This window comes from Pararge aegeria, chromosome 24 (genome assembly GCF_905163445.1).
Source record: "Pararge aegeria chromosome 24, ilParAegt1.1, whole genome shotgun sequence".
Taxonomy (NCBI): Eukaryota; Metazoa; Arthropoda; class Insecta; order Lepidoptera; family Nymphalidae; genus Pararge; species Pararge aegeria.
Window position 1 is genome coordinate 4,640,990 of NC_053203.1, and position 25,952 is coordinate 4,666,941.

A 25,952-nucleotide genomic window follows, 5' to 3' on the forward strand; every position below is an offset into this window, starting at 1 on the left:
GCTGTATTTGCCAAATGTAACATAGGCTATATTCAATTTCAGTAATTCAGATTCCAGCTTGAAATAATGGAATTTGTAAACCAAACCAGAAAATAAGCGTTCACGATCTGTTTTTATCTCCGTGCGCTGTTTAAATGGCGAAAAATATATAAATACATGTTCTGCTAAAAGGCGAACCTTAGTAAGTTAGTATATTTAATAAAATAACTAAGGGAAACAACTGGCATTCAAATAAAAACATTTGGTTCCTGTTTTTGTTATACGCCATTTTCCGAGCTGAGTTAGTCCATCATCAAAAGTAGTTTTGTTATTCGTTATACAATCAATATAACAAAGTTAACTTTTAATTTAACTATAAAAATAAATCGTCAACATCATGAAGTAAACTTCTAATTTACAGTAAAATCTAAATAAAATGGCAATAGATGTTAAAGTTAAATACGGGAAAGTATAACAAAATAAAAAAGACAATCATAAGTATTATTATAGAAGATAAAGAAGAAATTTAGAAAAGAAAATAAGACAAAAGAAATAGATATTAACGTCAAGTAACGCAAGCATAAGTTTGTACAAGAGAATTAAGTTTAATTTTTTTTCAATTGATTACTCACCCCTGTTTTCCGGAACGCCTTCCCTTTTTATCCTGGATATATCTATTGATTCATTTTCATTCAGTTCTGTAACAAAAAAATATTGTTTAGTGTCTGTTTGTTTTATATTATTACTAGCTGTTGCCCGCGACTTCGTCTGCGTTTGGTTTCGTTCTTTGATTTCATGCATTCAATTTAGTTGTAATGTAAAAATTTAAAGTATACAGTAATATTTAAATAGGGGTTAAGTATAGCTAAAGCCTTAAATTAGGGGTTTGCTGCTGTCCGCTGAGAAGTTCTGTCCTCTATCTGCAACCACATTCAGATCTACACAAAGTTTGAGCAAAATTAAACACATATTTATAACCTCTATAGTAAAAAATTATTATTTAAATCGGTTGAAATTTGTCGGAGTTATGGTGTAAAATCGTCAAACACTTTCATCCCCTCTCCCAAAGGAACCGAGCTTAATGTCGGGATAAAAAGTATCCTATATTACTTCCAACACTTCCAAGAATATGTGTACAAAGTGTCATGAGGCTCGGTTAAGTTGTTTTTGCGTGAAAGCGTAACAAACAATCTTACATTGACATTTATAATATTAGTAGGGATAGGGATAGGGATTGATTTACGGATCACAAACGGGCATGCGAAGTATTCCTGCAACATGCCGCCAAGTGTCCATCAATTTGAGGCGTAGGTATTTAGCCACATGTGCCTGTAAAGACACCGGCATCCTCACCCTTCGGAACGGAACACAGCATTGCAACCATGCTGCTTGCAACCATGCTGCTTGGCGGCAGAAGCATAGTAGTACTTCCCTGGAAGAGCTCTGTCGCAAAAAGCTCTTCCACTAACTCAATATCTCTACAATTTTTTTTTTATCAACATCATCATATCAAACCATTACCGGTCCACTACAAGGCATGGGTCTCCTCCCACAATGCGACAGGGTTAAGGCCGTAGTCCACGACACTGGCCCACTGCGGATTGGTGGACTACACATCATCATCATCATCACATCAACCGATAGACGTCCACTGCTGGACATAGGTCTTTTGTAGGGAATTCCAAGTTCCACGATTCTGAGCCGCGTGGATCCAGCGGCTACGCTACGCGCTTAATGTCGTCTGTCCTCCTCGTTGGGGGTCGACCAACGCTGCGCTTACCAGTACGGGGCTGCCATTCCAGCACCTTGGGACCCCAACGTCCATCCTTTCTCCGAACTATGTGCCCGGCCCATTGCCACTTAAGCTTCGCGACTCGTTGAGCTATGTCGGTAACTTTGGTTCTTCTACGAATCTCCACATTTCTGATTCGATCGCGTAGAGATACTCCGAGAATAGCTCTCACCTACTACTCTCACGGACTACACACACCTTTGAGAATATTATGGAGAACAGGCACGCAGATTTCCTCACGAAGTTGTCCTTCACCGTTGAACCAAGTGATATTTCAATTGCTTAAAACGCACGTAACTTAGAAATGTTAGAAGTGCGAACTGGGATTCGAACTCGGCCCCTCAAAATTCGAAAGATCCGTAGATTAACCAGAGTTATCGACATAGCCGCCCATTGTACCTGTGTTTTATTGTGTTGTTTTTGTTTATAATTTAATTTCTGTTAGGTGTACAATAAAGTGTATTTTCATTTCATTTGATAGCTCAGAAGGTCACAAAGCTGAAGAAGAAATGGGCGGATGATAGAATCTCGTCACAATAAAGGAGTTGAATGGTGAAGTACCAGGTTGAGAACTGTTTGACATTGGATAAGAATAGCTATTCTTACTAACCAGAAAAGACTAACTAAAATAATGATGACTAGAATATTAATCTAAAGTCAAAGTCAAAATTTGTTTTTTCAAATAGGCACATAGATGGCACTTTTGATGCGTAGTTTAGTGCGGTTGATGACCATAGCTAAATTGGTCAACTTAAAACCTAAGTGACGAGGGTTCCAAACGCGCCCAGGTTGTGTTAGTTTTTTTTTCTTATTTTGATAATAGCAACCAAACCACTAAACATGTGGTTTATTTTAAACAGTTTTCCTAAATAAATGTAATACAAATATTATTAATTTATTTATACTCTTTACTTGTACACAACATCAAGTTCAGAAAAACAAAAAAAGATTAGGAAAACTAAAAAGAATATTATAAATAGGAAACATTTTTTTGCTTGTTTGTACCAAAAAGGCTCCGAAAGTGGGTACTGTACTGTTTTTAGCCGTTTCTTCACCAAAAGAAAATATAAAGTGTGTTATATTTATTTATATCGGAGATCCTTACGAAAATTGCGGTAATGTTACCCAAAGTGGCAAATTTTGGGCAACAAAATAATGAACTAATTTAGCGACTTTCGTCATACAACCCAGATGCTCTTTCGAAAGGTTCTAACCAAGGCCATACGAAATTCACTTATGAAACTTTAGCGTAAGAATTTACACTTTGTAATCAAATCGCCAAATTAGACTTTCTAATAAAAGCAGCGTGGTGGATCTTATATATAATTAATATATATTATTCTTAAATAAAAGCGAAAATAGTTTACTTTATTTGAGTACATCTTATTAGTAGGTACTACTTATATTACACTAACTAGATGGAAGTAATGTATTTATGGATATATGTTATATAACACCAATGAATGAAAGATGACATAAAACATTATAGGTACAAGACATGATATTACTACGACTATTTTAGCTAGAAACACTCCCGACTAATTCACACTTCGAACAGAAAAAAGCAAAATCAATTAGATCGTCTATTGGGTAGCTAGGAGGCCACAGTCGGACAGAACCACACGCGCACGCACAAACAGTCACATACGCACACACACGCACGCACACACACGCGCTTACATTAAACTTATACCAGCCAGTCGTTTTTGTGTCGGGAGCATGCAAGGAGCGGGTATTCTAAAGTGCCACACTGTGTTCATCAACCTGAGGCACCTAATGTCTCATGTGCTAATAATTACTCTGGCAACCACACTTTTCAGACCGGTACACACCAATGCTGTCACTAAAAACTCTACTTCTACTAAAAACTGTAAGTCATCCTCGGATTGAAAGTATCAGAAACCAGTATCCAGGATGATGGCTTAACGTGTGCACAATATCGTCGAGATCGATGCAGTAGTTAAGCCAAACATTGGTAACAAACATACAAATAAACGAACAGCCGCGTTTATAATATTAGTATGAAATATGGATATCAGCTAATGTACATAAAAGTTGTAAATATGTAAATAACATATGGACCGATTTCATATCTGATTATAAATAAGCGCAATAAAGACACAGTGCTGTCGTGTTATGCGTTTTTGCAGTTGTCTGTTAGTTTACTTAAGACGGTTTTTTTTTATACTCGATAGCGGCCTAACCTGTTAAGGTGCATCTACACAAACGTACAAAAAGCCAGAGCTAGAAAAGAGAATTCTTGTAGTAGTGTAAACGAAAGCTCGTCTCCAGCGTTTACGCAGAAATAACAACAATCAAAAATAAGAACTAAAGTTCTTTGACAAATGTTTGAATGCTGATTGCTAGAACATAATTTCTGATTTATGCGTGCCAAGTGTGAGATCTTCTACCTACGTTCACCTATTCGATCGCCTCAAAGGCTTTTTCCCATTATTTTAACTAATGCCGCTTACAACTAGTAAATGCAAGCGTGCAAGAATATTCCGTAGAATCTTGTTAACGCAGACAACAACTTCAAAATGCTCTACGTCTGTTTACACTAAAAAAAATACAGTAGGAAGCATGAGCATTCGCTCGATGATGTAAATCGGCCTTTAGAAGCATAGCAGTTACATTTAACCGACACCGTAATCTGTTTCGACGCGACATCGTAAGCGTATCGTACGCGCGTCATCTCAAATAACGCAAGAGTTTCTAGTACAATTTCCTCGGTTATCTAATTACTTTAATGTTGTAAGAAATAACAACCCTTTGGGAAAAAACCTTGCGCAAATACCCCGAGAACAAAAGCAGCAATCAAAATGTAAGTGATTCAAGAGCCTGGCCTTCTTCCCACCATTGCCGGACGTTTCCGTATGGCAAGAGCCCACGGTGGTAGCGGCGAGTATGGCAAAACTCACCTCTTCCTTTCTTATCATCATCACCAGTCCATGGTACTGTCATTTTCTGAGCATAAAAAGATTACCGCTATGTTTTTTATTTTAGTTTAAGCAAATTATCACTTGCTTTAACGGTGAAGGAAAACATCGCGAGGAAACCTGCATGCCTGAGAGTTCTCCATAATGTTCTCAACGGCGCGTGAAATCTACCTATCGCACTTGGCCAGCGTGGTGGACTATGGCTTAACCCTTCTCATTCTATGATGAAGCACTGCTAAGCATTTGTTATAAAACTTATAACAAATCACCAAATGAAATCTTTGAAATGTCTCTCAATAAGTTCAAAGTTTCTATAAAACGGAAGCTTACAGAAAAATCCTATTAAAATTTTAAGGATTACTTAAACGATAAAAAAGCTTGGGTGTGAATTGCTCTAGCTTCATAGCTTAATATAAATTTACTGAGATGGTGATAAAAAAAAAAAATTACCCGGCTAAGTTTGTTTTGGGCTCTTCTTAGACCAGGGCGCGTTGGGAACCCTCGTAGCTTTAGGTTTAAGTTGGCGAACGAAGTTATCACCATCCCCTTACAATTATGTAAACATATATGTATGAACGGTTCATAAATGCCTGCGATAAAGAAATTTTGAATTTTGAATTTTGAATTTTTGGGCCGGTATTGCGTTGGTGATGATGAAAAAATTAAATGATACGTTTTTATATGGCAATAACAGCGGGGGTAGCGGCGAGTATGGCAAAACTCAACTAAAATTTATGATTTATGAGCCCACCGACAAATACGTGCCACCGAACGATTTAGCGTTCCGGTACGATGCCGTATAGATTTCTATCAGAGGTTCAATATAACTACCATACCGTTAACAGTTTCGCTCTCTACCATTTTAGACTGCATCATCACTTACCAAGAGGTGAGATAGCAGCCAAGGACTTGTAGTGGATTAAAAAAAACTACCAAATATTAGTATATTATAAATGTGTAAATATTAGCTGCACTGTTAGCTACCCACGGCCGAAATGAGAAAATTCAGAAATAATAAAATCCTCGCCGAGGATCGAATCTGGGACATCCGGCTTATAAGACCAGTGTGGACCATTTCGCCAGGAAGGATGTCGAAACATTAGTGTCGATATAAAAAAAAATAGAGCACTGCAATACCAGTTACGTCCAGGATTAAAAAAAAGAAATCTAAAAAACCTCTGCAGGCTAGTATAACACTGGGTCAATCGACATAGCCTTTGGGGTCAACGGAAACGTTGCTACGCATACATAGTGCGTTGACACGCATTCTCCGAACGTCCGCTAAACGTTTGACGAATCGAGCGTGCGTTTTTATTGCGTTGAAATGCGTTTACTTGCTTGAACTGGTTTATTTTGACTTTCTACGACTTCATTTTCGTTTTCAAGTTAACCATTAACTGCAATCTCGCCTGGTGGTTAGTGCTTATGCTGACTAAAATGATAGCGAGCGCCGAGCTTAGCCTTTTGGCTGACCACTTTTTGGCTGAACGAATAATAATCATGGAACTCGCGTCAGCGTCTCCGAACGCTTCCCATAAGCTATATGTCATCATCATCATCATCACATCAACCGATAGACGTCCACTGCTGGACATAGGTCTTTTGTAGGGAGTTCCAAAATTCATGTTCCTGGGCCGCTTGCTTCCAGCGGCTCTCAGCGACTCGTTTGATGTCGTCTGTCCACCTCGTTTGGGGCCGACCAACGCTGCGTTTACCTGTGCGAGGTTCCAAGGTGCTGGATTGGCCATATTGGTGGACTGCGGCCTTAACCCGTTTTTGCTATGTAGCGGGCGGGTAATGGTTGATATGATGACTAGCATGCTATGATATAGCTAGCTGTAGCATGCAAATACATCCGCTTTCGATTCCGTTTTTAAAAAGCTAGACTGTCCATTACATACTCCTTGACAAAAAGTATCCTTTGTGAATCTCCAGGATGCAATCGCTTTACTAAATTTGGCAAGTAGTGCTCGAGCCGAATGTAGGTAACAAACAAACAGACACTTTCACATTTATAACTATGGATAAGGTTTTCAAACAGACGTGTTATGTATTGCCAATTACACGCTAGTTAATTAACCTACCTTAACCCTAACCAGTAGGGTTGGCACTTTTAACGTGGTCCTTTAACGTAATAACATATTTGGTCATAATTGTAGAAAAGTTGCTTTTTTGCTGTCTATAAAGGTTTAATGGAAATTCATCGCATAACAACAATATATATGTATGAAAATCAAACTTCACGCAAGCGAGGAAAAGCGATTTATTAGGTTACGATTACGATTACGATTACGGTACGATTTTATAGGGTGGTAAAAACGTGCCGACAAGTAAATGAGCGTTCCGATACGATGCCGATACGATATACAACCGATATATCAAACGTTTTAAACGTTATATATCAAACCTATAAGACTATATCGTGTCATTAATACCTAACCCATAATAGGTGAGTAATAATTAAGTTTAGGAGTAGCAGTAGATATAATAAATAATAAAATAGTAGAGCTTTTTGTAACAGAGCTCATCCGGGGAAGAACTTACGCCATACTTATTTGCAGAAAAGGGCTAAATTTCAGTGGACTAAGAAACATCTAAATTGGCAACCCTAACGAGGTTCCACTGACACACTGTCGCGTCCGGAAGCTCAGTTCGCTCCACGCATAGCAATGCTGACCGATATCCACAGAGGTCGCTGTGCGAACTGTTTTTATTTCTTTACTAGTTCAGTGGAGAAATAAAAGCAGTGGATCACATTCTCTATAACTTATTCTGAGTGTCATAATGAATGAATTTTATTATATGCTATTGATAATAGCGTGCTCTCCGAGACACGAATATATAATGCCAATTTTCTAACCCCTAAATTTTGTTGAATAAGATAAAAAAAAAAACCGAACACCATTTTATATTTAATTTTTTAATTTATATACTTCACGCAAGTTAATAAAAACGATTTGTTTGCTACTTTTTGTCTGGTGGAAAGCTCTGGCAGCTGTTTTTATCGGTAGGGCAGTAACCCTAGTAACCCCAACCTAGTTATTAGGTTTTACTACAATTAGGGGCTAGATGGCCCCAAAGTAAACGTAGCTTGTGTTATGGGTACTTAGATGACTGTAAATATTTTTATGAATAATATACATAAATACTTATCATATACAGATAAACACACAGACACTGAAAAACTTTCATGCTCATCACATGGCCTCGGACTTAGAAAGCAGGGTCGCTGTAAAGTGCTCATCAAATCATCAACTTACCCGTAATCATCATATTACCATCATATTACCCGGCCGTCGGTATATCGGCCGGGCATTGATGGAAATGATCACTGTATTCTGTTTTGTTTATTACGTATTCTACGTATTTTTGAGGGTTCTTTTATTTCTTAATCTTTTATTTTTTAATTATGTATTTATAGTAGAGTATTTGTATGTTCATATGTTTGTATATATGTATGGAATATATTTTATATTTTTGTACATATCTTTAATATGTTATGTTTGATATAACATATTAAAGATAACATATTACTATTATGTACTATGTTTTATGTTTATTTTATGTTAATTTAGTTAAAAATCCTAATATTTCACTAATGTTTGTTGTACCACCTACTAATTTCGTATAGCATTTTCTTGCATGCCTTTGGTTGCCTGGAAAAGATCGCTATTTAGCGATAAGGCCGCCAAATTGTACGTTATACCTTATTGTGCTGTTGTATTTGTATCTCTGTAAATTTTCTCTGTGGTGTACAATAACAGTGTCACTGTCAACTTAATTGTTGTTATAAAGTGAATTACCGCCTGTTCGAGAAACACTGCTATAGTGGAGTGGTTTTTGATGCTCGAATATTTATGATGTACGCGTTTTCTGTATGTTCTTAATTCTGTGACCTAAACTTCCTAAATTCTAGAATATTCTGAAAATAAAAAGGTCAACAATTTGTTTGTCCTTCCTTCACGCCCTAAGTAAGATTTTTGGCATATAGTTACTTGGAAAGACTGAGAGCACTTACTTTTTATGTAAAACAAACGAGACTCACGGGTTTTGTAAAAACCGTAATAAACGCAGACGAAGAACGTCGGTAACAGCTAGTATTTCAATAAATCTGCTTTAAGAGATGGTAGTAATCACTTTGTACCCACTGTTAACCTGCTTTTAGTGTTCATTATTAAAGCCTTTAAAGCCATTTTGGTACAATAAAGATGCTCTTATATTTAAAAAAAAGTTTTTGAGACCAATAGACAGTGCATTTTACGTTAGTTGGTTGCAGAAGCGATAATAGCCTACACAATCAACCAATTAATCTTTAAATCGCTACCTACTCGAGAGTGTAAACATTAGTCCAGAGGCGAGACATTGATAAGGCTGACGTTTATGATGTGTATTCTAGCAAGAAGTAGGCGACGGTCCCGTGCCCTGGTGCTCGCCCGACCAGCTCTCGTTCGTGGCGGAGCAAATGTCTCACCACCCGCCCATCTCCGCCTTCTACGCGGAGCACGTGAACAAGCGTATACAGTTCGACGCGTGGGTGTGGACCAAGAGCAAGTTCCTCGGACTCTCCATCGGCGTGCACAACATCGGCCGGGGACTCGTCACGCTGCTAGATGTGGGAGAGGAATACTCCCTTACATTTCCCAACGGATACGGCAGGTGAGCCTGTTTATTTATTTCGGCTTCACTGTGAGCAGGACATTCTTCAACTTTCCGGAAGTGGTTTCCGACAGTGTTCATTAATTCATTCATTCATACCCGCTCACTACAGGACTTGGTTCTCCTCTCACAATGAAAAGGCTACCAGGCTACCAGGCTGGGTAAGTGCGGATCGATAGACTTCACTCGCCGCTCGTTGAGAACATTATGGAGAACTCCCAGCATGCAGGTTTACTCACGATGTTTTCCTTCACCGTTGAAAGCTATTGATATTTTGATTACTTAAAACGCACACATTTTGAAAAGTTAGAGGTGCGTGTCTTGGCTCGAACTCGTTAAGAGTAGTTGAGCTTTTTGTGACATAGCTCATCGTGGGAAGTATTTTTATTTTTAAATATATAGACAGGTGCTAGACTGCAACGACACCTGATGGTAAGTGATGATGCAGCCTAAGATGAGGGCGCTTGCCTAGAAGATGCCTATTCACTCTTGATTTGAAGGTACCCAGATTATAGGTATCGGTGAAGACGTAAGGTGGGGAACATTCCAGGCCTTTACTACCACCATGCTTCTTCTTCTTCATCTTCTTCTTCTGGGCAGTTTCCGCACGTAAGCGCTTCGCTTGTTGTACGTGAAATTTCCCAGTGTTGCTCGCAACTCCAGCCATCCAAGCTCGTTCCAGAATCCCAGCATGCCGCCCAGGTTGCTGAGGACTTCTGGGAGAGTGGCTGGTGATCCCAGGTAGATCTCGCGTTGTTCTGTCACGCCCGTGCACTCCAGCATCACGTGCGTAGGTGTTTCCACCACCATGCTTATTTCTGCCGTTAAGCAGGATTGTCGCAATGTTATGTTCCGGTCTGAAGGGAGTGGTCGCCGGTGTTATTACAGACACAAGAGGTTCTACATTTATGCATCAGGATAGACAGAGGAACACTTTGCAGGATGTGTTCCTTGGATGCCCTGCGAAGTGTCGCTCTGTTTATAGGTCAGTGTTTACCATCAGGTCCTATAAAGCGATAAGACTGCCAAATTTTATACGTTGTTTTATTATACTTTTCCTTTTTTATGTACTTTTTGTTGTTTGCAATAAACGTACAAATATTCATTCATTCATTCATTAATCATTCATTCATTCGTTCGATCTTTCATTCATTCATTTGAACGTTTTTTCGTTCATTCAATTACTACTATTAAAAAAACTCTGTCTCCACTAAAGGAAATCCGATACCTTACCCACTACGTTGTCATAAATGTATTTCCCGTTACTTTTGCTTGAATATGACACTCCTTATTACTCATTACTCATTCCTATCATGGTATATTGAACTCAATTACATTTTAATTAAAGCATACAGTTGTTTAGCAATCAACAACTGACCATAGGCAAATTTCGCACGGTCTCGTTTTCACAATTTTTTTTACGTATCTAATGATGTTGAAAAAAAAGTTAAAACAGAGTGATGTGAACAAGTACATGTTCTTAGTTCAAGCCACTTCTGATACGTTTTCTATACACCCAACTCACCGCGTAAACTTACCTGCTACTTCTAATTTGGCTCATAATACCATCATCACCGTAATGTCATACCTATGTTTAATAACAAAGATATAATATGTATAAAACACCCTATTACCTTTATCGATAATTGAGCTACTAAATGCAATAAAGAATTTTAACCTAATTACGCTTGTTTTAAAAAAAAACTTTCATCTCCTATAGAAGCGTTCTAAATGTTGAAACATGTGTTTTACTGTTTCGGTTAACCACCAAAATACGGGATAAAATTAAAAATTCTATATAGATGATTATTTTGTTTGTTTCATTTGATGTTAAAAATAAGGCAAAAGGACGGATGCACGTACGCTGGCGTCGCATTTTAGGTCGCGTTTTAGTTTGCAACGCTCTGTAATCGAATCTGGTCATGAGGATACCAACTTCCGTCGTTGTATAGTTTTTATACTCCTGATTGTTGGTTTCATGGTTTTATTTCGAGCCACATTTTCACTTTTGCAGCGCATTTGTTGTGTGTCAACGAAAGTGAACGGTGTTTTGCATCAACACAGAAGTATCTTTGTCTTGTCGACCTCACTGATTCAGTGTAGAGTGCTGTGGTTTTGTAACCGGGAGGTTACAAATTGGAGATGAAAAATTTTTGAATTTTATCTGGTCTGGTGGCTTCTGCCGTAGACAGTTACCATTCTAGCGATAAAGAAGTGCCGCCAAGCGATATAGTGTTTTATATAATTGCTGTACTCTGAACAGCTTAGCATGCTACCATCTGCAATCTTTATCATGCAGATTGTAGTCAAGGACTAACTGGTATTTAAAAAAAACAATATACCTACTTAACTGTTACTAAAATCAAATCGCCATCATTCTTTTATATTATTGACTTATCCTCTTATATGCATTTTTGAAAAATGCATACGATGTCGTAATTTTGAGTTCGCCGATTCACCTTTACTGGCGGATCGCTAAATTTCGCAGTTTTATTTATTGAAAATAAATACCAATCTCACTTTGAATAGGTATAAATAAAAATGCGTTTCATAATAGATACATGAAGGATATTTCATTAGATAAGTAAAATATTATAGCGATTCTTTGTTACTGTCAGTATGTCTGTTCTTACTACTATACCTTTTTTCTTGATGTAAAAATGTTTAACATAATATAGGTATTTCTAAGAGCCACCTTGATAACACAAATTAGGTTCGGCTGTATAGAATACCAGACTCCAACTTTACGACTGGAAAAGTGTCGTAAATGTGTACGATAAAGATAGGCATATACATTTCTAACAAGAGTGAAAGAGATAAACGATATCTATGTCAGTAGGGTGAGTCAATGCACTTACATTGCAGTTACAACTTGCAATACTGTTGGACCAAAGTTTTTGTTATTGAGTTGCACGATTCTAGACTTTATAGCTTCCGATTTTAAGTACAAAATAATATTTTTTACCAATATTTGTAGGTATAACGAAGCCACAGGATATATTTTATTTAATTATACGAAAATGAATCTTATATTTAGGCAACAAAGAATCAAATAAGATTGCTACAAATTATTATTGTCTATCCTAAACTTAATTATTAGTGAAATAAATCTTATTTGAAGATTTCAAGCCGTTTTTGTGTTATTTTTGACAATAAGGTAACATTACCTATTTGTAGATTTCCAAACGAAATTATTCAATTAAATGGAAAAACCGACTAAAGGAGACTATTTTTGTTCAAACTAATAACTTGTAACAACTTAACCTAATATTTTTCGTTTAAAGTTTTTATTTAGTTACATCAATAGATCAAGTAAGCTAACTATATTTGACAATTTCAGATATCAGCTTCTTGTTTATAAATTAAGTGCGTCAAATAAAAAGTTTATTTTTCGATTACAAGTTGATGGTACATCGTGATATCGTCTAATGTGAAAGAAGATGTAGTGTGAGGGGAAGTTCACTGCTTTTAAAGAATGACTCAAATAAATAAATATACTAGGACAATACACACATCGCCATCTAGCCCCAAAGTAAGCGTAGCTTGTGTTATTGGTGTTAAGATGACTGTTGAATATTTTTTAACATAAATACTTATAAAATACATATAAACACCCAGACACTGAAAAACATTCATGCTCATCACACAAACATTTTCCAGTAGTGGGAATCGAACCCACGGCCTTGGGCTCAGAAAGCAGGGTCGCTGCAAACTGCGCCAATCGGCCGTCAACAATATCAACTTTTATATCGTTGGTATAATTGTAAGCTAATTTTGCAATATATATTTCTGTTTATGCATACCTACAAGTAGCTGATATTATTTATGTATAGGCATAAACAAGTTAAGATTTATTTTATAAGTTATTGAATCGGGACAAAAAATTGAGTATCATCATTTGAACTGATAGACGTCTGATCATCTACATTAAAGTACTAGTGCAAGTCTTTTATTACCGAACTTAACTAAATTTAACTCCTGTCCACTGATGAATTAAAGACCCGACTTTGACTGGTTCTTCTACGGATCTTCATTGCGGCATGCTCGAATTATTTAACGACAAGGCTGCTTGGAAGCAGGCCGCTCCGCTCTCATCTCTCACAAAATGGAAACATTTTAAAAATTGTGAAACTGTAAAATGATGTTGAAAAAGACCAATCTGCTAAGTTTTTTGGCGGCTTCCAAACCGGTGGTAGAGTCACTACAAAAAGACTTACTTTCCGCCTACGAATTAAAGCCCACTTGAAAATAATGATTTTTTTTATTTTTTATATTAGAGATACTCTGAGTATGGCTATCTCCATCGCCCGCTGAGTAACCGTGAGACTTCTTATGAGACATATACGAGTAGTAAGACCACGTTTCGGAGCCTATCACCAATGTATACCAACAAACAAAAATTAACAAGATAATTCGTACATCCAACGCAATATTTAGCAACGTCAGTTGGAAACCCATTATGTGGACACCGTCAAATGTCGTCAGTGTCATTAACTAACGCTTGCGCATCGCCATTATTATACGATATTAATCGTGGGACTTTAATTATGCAATCTTTTTGACAAGAACATTCGGAACTCCATTTTTCGTAAGGCCTTCGCTCGTATTACGACTCTACAGCATACCGTCGGTGGTTCAACCCCGATTTTTTTAGTAACGATATATTCTTGTGACTCAGATATACAACACCCAACTTTTCAATTTTCTTTTTTAATTTCCTAATCCTTAGGTTGCCTGGCAGAGATCGCCACTTAGCGATAAGGCCGCCTTTTGTATCCTACTACATTCTTTAAGTGTTTTTCCTTTTTTGTTTGTAAATGATGTGGTGTACAAATAAAGAGTAATTATAAATAAATTAATAAATACTTAATGATGATACTATAATAATTGAGGATTACTCTAGAATAACTTCCTTTTTCTTTTTTTAATCGATTGGTTATCTGTTTATAAGTTTCTTCGCAAAGTTGTTACTTCATCATATCAATCCATTACCGGCCCACTACAAGATACGGGTCTCCTCCGACAATGAGAAAAGGCTAAAGCCGTGGTCCACTGGCCCAGTGCGGATTGGTGGACTCCACGCACCTTTGAGAACATTATGTAGATCTCAAGCATGCAGGTTTCCTCACGTTGTTTCCTCACCGTTGAAGCAAATGATATTTTAATAACTTAAAACGCACATAACTCAGAAAATTTAAAAGTGCGTGCTGGGATTCGAACTCGGCCCCTGGGCTGTCACCGCTTACTGAGATGTCACCGCTTACTGTTCTTGTAATGTTACTTAGTTAAAAGTTTTACGGCTTTTATTTGACAATAACAAAGTTGCTAAGTGATTAACTAATTCAATTCATTTCAATGCTTGTTTATGACTTATATCTGCGCCAACTGGTCACAAGTTACTTCGCCAATGTTGTGTAGTTAGAGAGAAGGCACGAAGGAGTTGGTGAAAATAATGAATAGTTAATTTTGAATGGGTACCTAGAAAGAAATAGTTGTAGTTAGAACCACAATTTATGCGTCGCGAATCAAAACAAGGGATGACATTAGTAATGACATTGACATTTGACGTAAGCCATTGACATATACCACAGACTGCAGAATGTAAATGAACTCATAACTCGATCCACCGTTGAAAATTCGTCCCGCCATTCTAACTTGTAGTTGAAAGAAAATAGTCAAATTTTGTTAACCACAGATTCTCCATAATAACAAATTAATTTCATTACGTTTGTCGCTAATGTCATCGACATCGCATCTTAAAACAAAGGACTGTACAAAGATGCGCCGTAGATACGTTTAAAAATAACTTTTTGTTACACGTCATAGTGTTGAGCCACTCCTTAAAGTTATTTTGTTTTTACGTGCTAAAGAAAATGAACGGCCAATAAAGGATATCGTTAGAATAATATATTAATTATCATGATCATTGGCCATTAATGTTTCCTATAAGTATAAGCCAGCTCTATCGCATCGGAGAGAGTTTTTATGGCACATATCCACCATGTTGCTCCAATGTGGATAGGCGAGCTAATAAAAGCCTTAGACATTAATAGAGTAAAGTAATTAGCCTTGGAATCTCCTAAGATAAGGTGTTTCATGTTTAGGCATTGATATACCGTTCACCAAACAATTTTTACTTGGTAGCTTATATAACCTAACTTGTCCATGATTCTTGCCACGAGATGTAGGATTTTGCGCCATATCATGGAACCTAAGGTTACGCAAAAGCTCACCGCAGCGTTCAAATAGTTGTGCTCACACTAGGTATCATTCTGATACAGTGACGTAACTGGTACACAATGGCGGTTAGAAGGCGACCGGGAACTTAAGCTTCCGATGGTTCAATGTCTGGCTGATCTTTGCACCTGAGAATAGTGCACACTGTATTGGATAGAAGCAGGCGTTACTTTGCGGATATCAATGATATATTATGAAAATTAAGCTTCATTTGATATATTCCGCGAAAAGCGGGAGAATCTGTATGGTGTAATTTATAATCCTTTTGGGAACGATTACGTCGCTCTAATAATGAGATTCTCCGGGCAATGTACGAGCACTTGGATGTCGCCTTCTTCCGGCATTGGTTGAAACAACATCGCAGTGCGAATCGGAAATAAACATTTTTTTTTTAGTTTTAACTATTTTTTTTTTCAGTTTTGAAATTTGTAATTGTAGTTTGATATTTATTTAAATTTTAAATTTTAATAATCTTTTTTTTGTATTTTTGTTTTAATTTTTGTCATATGGGTATTTGGCCTGAATTAAAAGCATTTATTATTATTATTATTATAATTACTTCAATCTGTATACTCCACACCAAACAGATCTTCGGCAATGTATCCTCTACGCACGTTTAGCTCCGAAAACGGAGCATCTTTAAGATATGTTGACTTAACAATTATTCATTGTAAAGTCAACATCAAACACACACACGTGCACACTGTAGATATTTTAGGTATCAATTCTGTTGCACATAAATAAATATATACATTATATATGATATTTATATATTATGTGAAGGAAAACATTGTGAGCATACCGTCGCTGGTTTAACTCCATTTTTTTTAGTTACGATGTATTCTTATGTCTCAGATATACAACACCCAACTTTTCGAGAGTTCTATTTAGTGTTCTCTTGCCTGAGAGTCCTATTTAGTGTTCTCAAGGGATTGTAAAATCTACCAATCCAAACTTGGCCGGCGTTTAGACCTTTTTATACAATTGATGAATTTATTAATGACAAAGTTGCTTGGAAGCATCCGGCACCGCTTTTATCTCTCACAGGATATAAAATGAATGTGAAAATGTAAAATGTAAATTATTGTTGATGTTGAAAAAGAGCAACTGTTGAGTTTCTTGTCAGCTTCTTCTCGGTAGAACCTGCCTTCCGAACCGGTGGTAGAGTCGCTATAAACAGACAGACTTGACGTTTCAAAAGTGCTCATATTCGGTCTACTTGAAAAAAAAATTTTTGAATTTTGAAAACCATTCTTATTTTAAGAGAAAACCTATGCCCTGTAGTGGGCCGGTAATGGGTTAACAATGGGTTTGTGATGATGACGTGTGTTCTCGCCCTTAGAACAAACAAGTTCATTGAATATAAAGAGGCGATGTCATTGTAATTATTAAAACCATGGAAATAATTAATCTTCATAAATAATACGAACGCTTATAAATAACACCGTAAATAATAAATTTGTAAATTATATAAATATTTATGTATGATGGTTGGTCGGCCTCCTTGGTGCATTGGTGGGCAACCTTTTTTTTTTGGCGTGGTGGAAAAGCTTTATTGCTACCTCCGAGCCTTAGGCAGGACGGAGGTGATGTGGGACTCCCCCTCTAAGGCGGTATACCCGAACCAAAAACCACCACGGCATGTCACTTTTGTTGGCTTTGTTAGACGCCCGGAAACCCGTTGTATACTTCCCGGACGTATTGCTGGGCACTCTAGTATGATAACAGAAATAATAATATCGAAATTGTCTCAGCTCTGGTCTGGTTGGAGGCTTCGGCCGTGGCTAGTTACGATACTCTACGTTCTAAGCTAAGTGATATTGTAATCGAGACTAACTAGTAGAAAAAAAAAACTGGTACCTGTACGTATTCAGCAAATTTAGTAGGCCGAAGACTGGACAAGTACTAGGTCATTGTCCCTCTATATCAATATCTTACGTACATGTAGATAAAACAATGGCCTCTCACGGGACAATAGCATTTTGCATATAATACGGTTATGCAGATTGACCTAACCTATTACACAGATAAATAACCATTTTTAACTATTTTTAACCTTTTCTAACCTTGCTATGTTAATTGGCCATCAATATACATACAACCAAATTACCAGGAACTCATCAACGCAAGGAATACTAATTTAAAAATCTATGATACCACACACATCTTGTAAAAAATTGGACCGTAAAAAATAGTGATATTTTATGATATAGAGGTTGCCGAGATAGCAGAGAATTCCTGATTTCCCCGATGAGAAAGGAGGCCTGGCTGTGCCTTTTATCTTAAAATAAGAAAACGGACAAACTAATGCCGTATCTAAGTTATTTAACTCTAAAAAAATTTAAACAATACTAGGCACGCCTACTTTATATTTTACGTTGAAATCCAAAAGTTTACTATTCTAATAATAAAATTTAAAGATAAGAAAATATTTATTAAAACTTGAACTCGAATTCTTTAGAGCCATCAACACAAACCATAGACTAAAGAAAGCGACAGTGAAAGTCAATGGTGAAATATTTAAAAATGGAATTTCACATACCTACTTGAAAGCTTTGTTCACACGCCTAATGTGATAATTTGCCCGTGTGTTCACGGTGCAACAACCGCAAATTGGTATTTCAGTAAAGCCTAGAGCACATTAAATATTTCTATTGTCCATAATCCGTCTTGTTTAAAGACTATGAAAAGATCTCTACCCTAGATTTATCTTGCTGTTACTCAAATTAGACAGTATTGTTTTCGTCCAAAAATAGCAAAAGTAATTTCAATAATGATGTATAATATGTAATATGTTGTAATTTGTAATCATTAGCAAAATAATTATATTTTTTTTCCGCCTTTCTAGAGAGACTACTTTATATAATCTTTCTTCTCTTTTATGAAACAATGATTTTAAACTAAGATTTTCGTGGTTAATCAACATTTCTTAAATATAGTTCAACGACAAATCCCAGAATATTATCGTGGTATGTACACGTTGAATTATATTTAAGGAATATACCTAACATAATGTACACAAACGAGACGCGTCAAATTTGTAGGAACAAATTTGATTAAGCTAGTTTCACTTCAAAACGTAAATGAAAACAAAAGAAAGTTCGAATTTCAAATTCAAGACTGCCTATAGATTTCGAATTCGAAATAAAGAAAAAAACAGCTCGAATTCAAATCTATCGCGATCTGTCGCATAACTTCGTTGGATATATTACAATTAATTTTGAACTTTACTGGTTTGGTATAAAGGGTATTTTCGCTTCGAATTTACCCATATAACAGGTGACTTGAATGTCAAGTACATGAAATCGATTATATGGAATAATTTTTAGGACACTTTCGAATAGAGGTCGTTCGCTTCGCAGTGAAAGATGATTAGCATTTATTATTTCTAATCTGTTTTGAATACAAATTGGTATGGGTATTTTATAATACAATTGAGATTATTAACATTTGACATGGGCCCAGGTCTCGTATATCGCGGGAAAGAGGTACGTTGCCACAAAAAATTATTTTGTAAACGGAAACCGCTAATGGAATGGCTGAATCTTGTAAGCGGGGTAGGTATATCTCTCTGCTAGGAATTAAGTAGGTTCATTTTATTTATTCTTTGCAGGCTATATAGAGCATTGATATCCAAAGTGTTCTACAATCTACATCCAACCACAGAGGTCGACTGGAAGATATGTATGTGAGCAAAAAAATTGAGTTTAAGAGATGTAAATACCTTATATTAGAGATGTAAATATAGTAGTTTTTGGCGGTAATTGTGTTAGTCTTTGTTTTTTTTAAGATTATATGCCATATTGTATATCAGTTTAGATTATTTTATATCTCTTAATATGAGTGGTCGTGACAGTACTTCTATGGATAGGATTTGTACCAACGAACTGGCGGAATAAGGCCTACATTAAAAACCGTTAAGCTATTAAGCCTCATTCAAAACTTAATTGACACAGCCCTAACAGAAAACAACAGTTAGTCAGTTAGTAGTCAGTATTATCATTGAAATCGAAAGTGACCGCGGCGCACGATTCAACAAAAAGGTCCGTACTCCGTTGTATGAAACGACTGACGTATGAATCGAGGTCGGGTGAAAAGCGAACAGGTTCTTAATTCAAATTTGGGCGCGAGTCGCGAGGCAGCTTGTTTTCTCCCGCCTGCGGCCATTTTGCTGCTGTTCCACAGATTAATAATGCAAGGACAACGTTAAGCAAGGACAGACTATATAATTATTTTAATTTATTGGTAAAGCAAAATTTATTTTTATTACAGCCCTTACTGAATTACACACTATTATTGTTATTTATAATTTACAATCCCAGTTTTTAGGACTTGGACTTCACTTTCGGGGGCTAAGTTCGAAGCACGCACCTCTAACTTTTTTAAGTGATGTGCGTTTTAAGCATTTAAAATATTACTTGATTCAACGGTGAAGGAAAACATCCATGCCTGCGAGTTCTCCAAGATGTTTTCAAAGGTGTGTGGAATCCCCCAATCCGCACTGGGCCAGCGTGATTACCAAGACCAGTGCCTGTAGTGGGTCGATAATGGGTGGATAATATGATGGTGATGATTTTGATAATTTCCAAATTGCAGTTATTCAGATTTTTTTTTTATTAAAGCGGTTTCTAACTTTTCGTTCTATTTTTAAACAAACCTTCTTAGTAAATTAAAAATTAATAAAGTTTAAATACCGTTTTCATACGGTCAATTTAGTTTGAAAATTGGTGCACAGGAGAATAGGTGTCTATGTCTTCAATTGTTTATGAAATATAAATCGTTCAGTCTTTTCAGAGTCGCAGTGTCTGTCTTCTCTAAACTAAAACCTAAAATGTTTATTATACTGCGATAGCCGAGGAGATTTCGCAGTTAGGTCTGTATTTAATTAAAACTGTTAAATATCACTTGATTTAAATATAGAACAAAACATCGTGAGGCCTCAGAGTGTTGCATACTATTCTAAAAGGCAAGTGAACATAACCGAACGGCCCTTGGCCAGCGAGGGGTTACGGCCTAAACCCTTTTGACGGCCGATTGGCGCAGTTTGCAGCGACCCTGCTTTCTGAGTCCAAGGCCGTGGGTTCGATTCCCACAACTGGAAAATGTTTGTGCGATGAGCATGAATGTTTTTCAGTGTCTGGGTGTTTATATGTATATAAGTAAGTAATAAGTAGTTATTTATTATATTCATAAAAATATTCAACAGCTATCTTAGTACCCACAACACAAGCTACGCTTACTTTGGGGCTAGGTGGCGATGTGTGTGTTGTCGTAGTATATTTATTTCTTTATATTTATTTACTTTCTGGAATTGATTTGTATGAACATTGACCTTACGTTGATATTATTAATGCTATATTCATGTCAAAACTATATTATATTAAACAATAATTTTCGTTCGTAATTGGAAAATTGCTCGTGTTTAACTAAAACCAAGTTGAGGTTGACATTTCGGATATTTCTCTTGCTTGTTTTGTGTCTAGGTTTTCCACAAACCGAATAAGAAAATAATATTAAAAAAATAACAAAAAACAATAAATGATCGCTCTTTATAGACCGTCCATAATATAATGTGGTGTACAAATAAAGACATAGGAATAATAATAACAATTATGTTCCGCTAGTTGTTTCAGTCAATGGTCTTCTTGGGAAAATCTTCGACAAACAAGAACAAGGGTCGGCAGTACAGATAGCAGTCCTTGAAACGGCGCGTATTGTAAGGAGGTACCTTACTCTCGTCCGGGAAGTGTTCAACGAGTTCCCCGGGGGTCTAACAAAGCCATAAAGGGGGGACATGCCGTGGTGTTTTTTTAATTTGGGTATAGAACATTACCTCCGTCCTGCTCAAGTCAAAGTCAAAGTCAAAGTCAAATTTTTCTTTATTCAAATAGGCACATAGATGGCACTTTTGACGCGTACATTACATGTATAATATGACATAGGAGTGAGTTGATGGCGATAAATAAATTCAACTTTATTTTTTTTTAATTTCAACAGTGTTGTTTTTATGTAAATAACTTAACGTTGTTAAGAATTTAAATGACAAAAATGTTAATGAATAAATGATAGATTATATCACAATAACAATAATTGTAGTTATGCTGATGGATATTGAATAACGCTGGAGCAGGAAACCCGGAGACCAGTCCAACAGAAAGTAAGGCCGATTCGAGGTCGAACGAATGTATACACCGATAACATTAGCTCTGATATGACGGACGAACTAAACCACGCCACACTATGTCTCAGTTAGAAATATGAAACGCTAAGAACTCCCCGTATACTTGGCAACCTAGGGAATAAAAACACTCATGAATATTATGAAAATTCAGCTTAATTTGCTTAATAATTGTTAAAACTGCACAGTGATTGATTGTAAAGTCAACGTCTTCTGGGGATTCTCCAGTGTCGGAGCGAAACGTGCGTAGAGGGTACATTGCCCAAGATCTGTTTGGTGTGGAGTATGAAGATTGAAGAAATTATAAAATAAACCGTAAACCTGCTTTTCGCGGATTATATATATAGCAAATGAAGCTTAATTTTCATAATATATCGGGAGCAAAGTGCCAGCAAGCTACTAAATGCCAATATTTTTGTATTCCACAACGAGCTAACTTTTGACTGCAATCTCACCTGGTGGTAAGTGATGATGCGGACTAAGATGGTAGCGGGCTAACCTGTTAGGGAGTATGGTAGTCATACCCCTAATAGGTTTTTAAGCGATATCGCATCGCAGAACACTTTATACGACGAGATTTCCGGAAGGGGTAATTTAGAAATTTATTATTTCCTGTCTGGAGGCTCTTTACGCCAAGTGATTTAGCGATCCGGTACGATGTCGGACAGAAACCGATTAGGTGTAAGGCCTATAAATGTCGTACAGGTTAGCCCGATACCATCTTAGACTGCATCATCAATTATCACGGAGATTGCAGTTAGGGTTAACTTGAATAATAAAAAATGCTAACACCCATAATTTTTTTTTACCATGTATGGAAAAATTCAGAGCGGACCTGTTCAAAATGTTCTACATTTCAAAAGCAAATCATAAAGCACCTATTTCATACACGTATGTAATCTATACCGTAATAGTGTAATAGGTGTTACGTTGTGTTACCGTTTCCGAGCCGTTAACCTCGGCATAGCGTTTTGTATTGACCACGTGATGTTATTATAGGGTTCCGTACCCAAAAAGGAAAAATCAGGATCTTAATAATATTACGCTTTCGCTGTATGTCAGTCTATCCGTCTATCTCAGCTATAGCATCAGCCATATGGGTGTTTAATAAATTCGCATTAGAAATTATTATCTCATAATACATTAATTAAGCTAGTAGCTTCCCTATCACAACTAATAATAAGAGATAAAAAAAAATTATACTTAAATAAAATACCAGGATAAAATAAGTATTTTATCTTCTTCTCAACATCTTTTTTTTTATCTTCCATTTATTATTAGAGACAACGTAGTGCAGATTTGTAGACTTCTCACGTCTTTGAGCAAGTTATAGAGAACTTTCAGGCATGCAGGTTTTCTCACGATTTTTTACTACACTGTTTAGGTTAGTTGTATTTAATTACAAACTCGCATAACTGCGAAAAGATAGCTCACGTATAATGCATACAAGTCAGATTGTAGTTATAGTACATCAGTACTTTAGTAAAACTTAAAATAATAACTATTAGGTTTCCGTACACAGAAGTACCTTAATCTTTGTTGCCTTATTGTTGCTTTCATCATCTTCATCAACCCATTAACGGCCCACTACAGGCCACGGGTCACTTCTTAGAATGAGAAGGGTTGAGGCCGTAGACTTCACGCGCCTTTGAGAACATTAAGGAGAACTATCAGGCATGCAGGTATCCTCACGATGTTTTCCTTCACTGTTAAAGCAAGTGATATTTAAATTGCTTAATTTAAAAACTCGGTCTCCGCGAAAGGAAAGCTGAAGCCGCCACTAAGCTATCACCGCTGTCTTTCATTTTATTTTTAATACAATACAGACAATACGGAACCCTTTGTGCGATGATTCAACTCGCACTTAGTAATTTTTTTTAGTAATACTGCCCGTAATTATGTCTTGGATGATAATGACTTTTTGGATTGCAAGTTGTTATTTAAAATAGTTTTGTGTGATTGCATATTTTGCATTTGCGTAAGATCACAAAAGTACGTTATTATTTTTATGTTTTATACCATTCCCGAGCTAGTTATTAAGTCAGTATTATTAACACATAGGGCCTTCGGCTACCCCACCTGAAGCATCGCTTTAGATCACCGGCATGTACCTCTAACTTTTAAGGTATCTAGCCATGGCCGAAGCAAAAAACAAGACAAAAATAGTGTTTAAAAAGCACAAAAAAATTTACAAATATGTTATTTTAAGTATAGCTATTATTCAATACTTAACAGATAAGTAAAAACAGTCCACTTTTACTGCTAAGATAGTGTATTGGTCTGCAAATGTAATACATGATTGATCGAACCTTAACTCGAGACATTAAAGTGGAAAGAATTCTCTAATACATTTATAATGTGGAGATGATTGTGAATTCCTCAGCGACGCAATATGTTGTATCATGGAGTCGTAAAAACTCACTCGGTACCGTTGTGAACGCGTGTTCAGCTACTGACTGCTCAAGCCACCTGGTTCTGGTGACTCCTAAGGCCACAAGCGCACTAAACTTATAGTGGTGGTAGTAGAGAGCTTTTTCTGAGAGAGCTTGTCCGGGTAAGCTACCGCCATAGTTATTTCTGAGGTACACAACATTGTTGCAATTCAGTGTTCCGTAGGGTGATTACGTATCTCGCGACAGGTTTGCGACATGCGTAAATCTTGCAATCACTGTGACAATAAAAAGTGACGTTTGACAGCAGTGATTGCAAGATTTACGTCTGTCCCAATATACGTCACCCTGCTGTGCCGGTTTAAAGGGTATGGTTGCCGGTGTAAATACAGGCGCATGAGGCCTAACACCTTTTTTTTTTTTTTTTTTTTTGTTTTTTTTTTTTTGTCGTGGTGGAAAAGCTTTATGGCTACCTCTGTCCTTTTGGGCAGGACAGAGGTTATGTGGGACTCGTTTACCCGAACTAAAAACCACCACGGCATGTCCCTCTCGTTGGATTTATTGGACGTCCGGGGAACCCGTTGTACACTTCCCGTCTACCAACAACCCCAGCTGATTGCCAGGGCTACTAAGCAAAGGAGGAGGTGATCAGGACAGCTTGACCCCCCCTCAGACAGCAGGGAGACTCGTATAGGGACGGGTAGCTAGCCCAATAAGTACCCGCCGCCTCCCAGGGATGAGGCCTAACACCTACGCCAAGTGGCGGATTTGTAGTCCTAGCCGCTCTAGGCCCCAGGCCATGTGCCGCCCTTTCTCAGCAACATCGTTATAGACTTAATTGTCCAGTAAAATTTACCGGGCCTACTGGGCCTTAGGGCAAATCCGCCACTGCCTACGCCTCAAATTGACGGACACATATACTAGCTATTGCCAAGACCGTTCGCGTTTAATAAGTTCTTTTAATAATAGCGTGGCGCCCATCTGATTTCCTGGGACAAAAAGTATCCTACGCTCCTCTCAAAAATCAAGTTGATTGGTTACTTTGTCAGAGTGTAATGGAAGGACAAACAAACAAACATACTTTCACATTTATAATTTTAAGTAAGGACTACTAATTTTTTTTATATAATATTTTAAAATTAGAAATGTAAAAGAATAGCTTTAATACCCTGCTCTTCTCAACATGATTAACATTTTATTTTCTATAACATATCATACTATCCTACTTCCTATGTACAACATTAAAATATCTTCTTTTGCATAAATATTATAAAAACAAAAGAGTGTTTCTTGGTTAGTTAATTATTGTTCCTTCCACGGAGCAAGTACCATCTCATATAAATCTTCCTAACAAAAAATATTATATGCATTTCTTGACCTTTCTATTACTTCCGACTAAGCGGTCAATAAAAAAAAACTACTTGGATTTAAATATCGAATAAGATTAAATGTGTTTTATTAAATATTGGTGTGAAAATCGCCGGTTTGCTTAGGCCCTAAGATAGATAAAGATAAAGACATTCGGAATGTCTATTTGTTGTTACGCCGTGTACTGCCTACCGACATTTTTGCAATATCTCTTTTATATTAAATTATATAGTCAGTTAAAACAAGTAATAAAATAAAAGTAATAAAAAATACACAACATGTAAACAAGGACGAAAGGGCACTTGCGAAAAGGTGTTTAAATGTCAATGAATGTTTTAAATTCTAGACCCAGTTTTCGGTTTTTAGCTAAACATATTTACAAATAACTTTGTTGATGAAAAAATGTTGAACTT

The 25,952-nt window shown here is 36.7% G+C and overlaps 1 protein-coding gene across 1 annotated transcript in view; it reads right to left on the reverse strand.

Annotated features, from left to right (window-relative positions):
• LOC120634636 overlaps window positions 1-4,735 on the reverse strand; it is a 50,084-nt gene extending 45,349 nt beyond the window's left edge. Inside the window, exons 1-2 of the mRNA XM_039905368.1 lie at window positions 4,693-4,735; window positions 612-683 (exon numbers count right to left, since the gene is read on the reverse strand). Of these exons, the coding sequence (XP_039761302.1) occupies window positions 612-683; window positions 4,693-4,735 (115 nt within the window). The remainder of the gene's footprint in view (window positions 1-611; window positions 684-4,692) is intronic.
• Window positions 4,736-25,952: the final 21,217 nt, after the last annotated feature.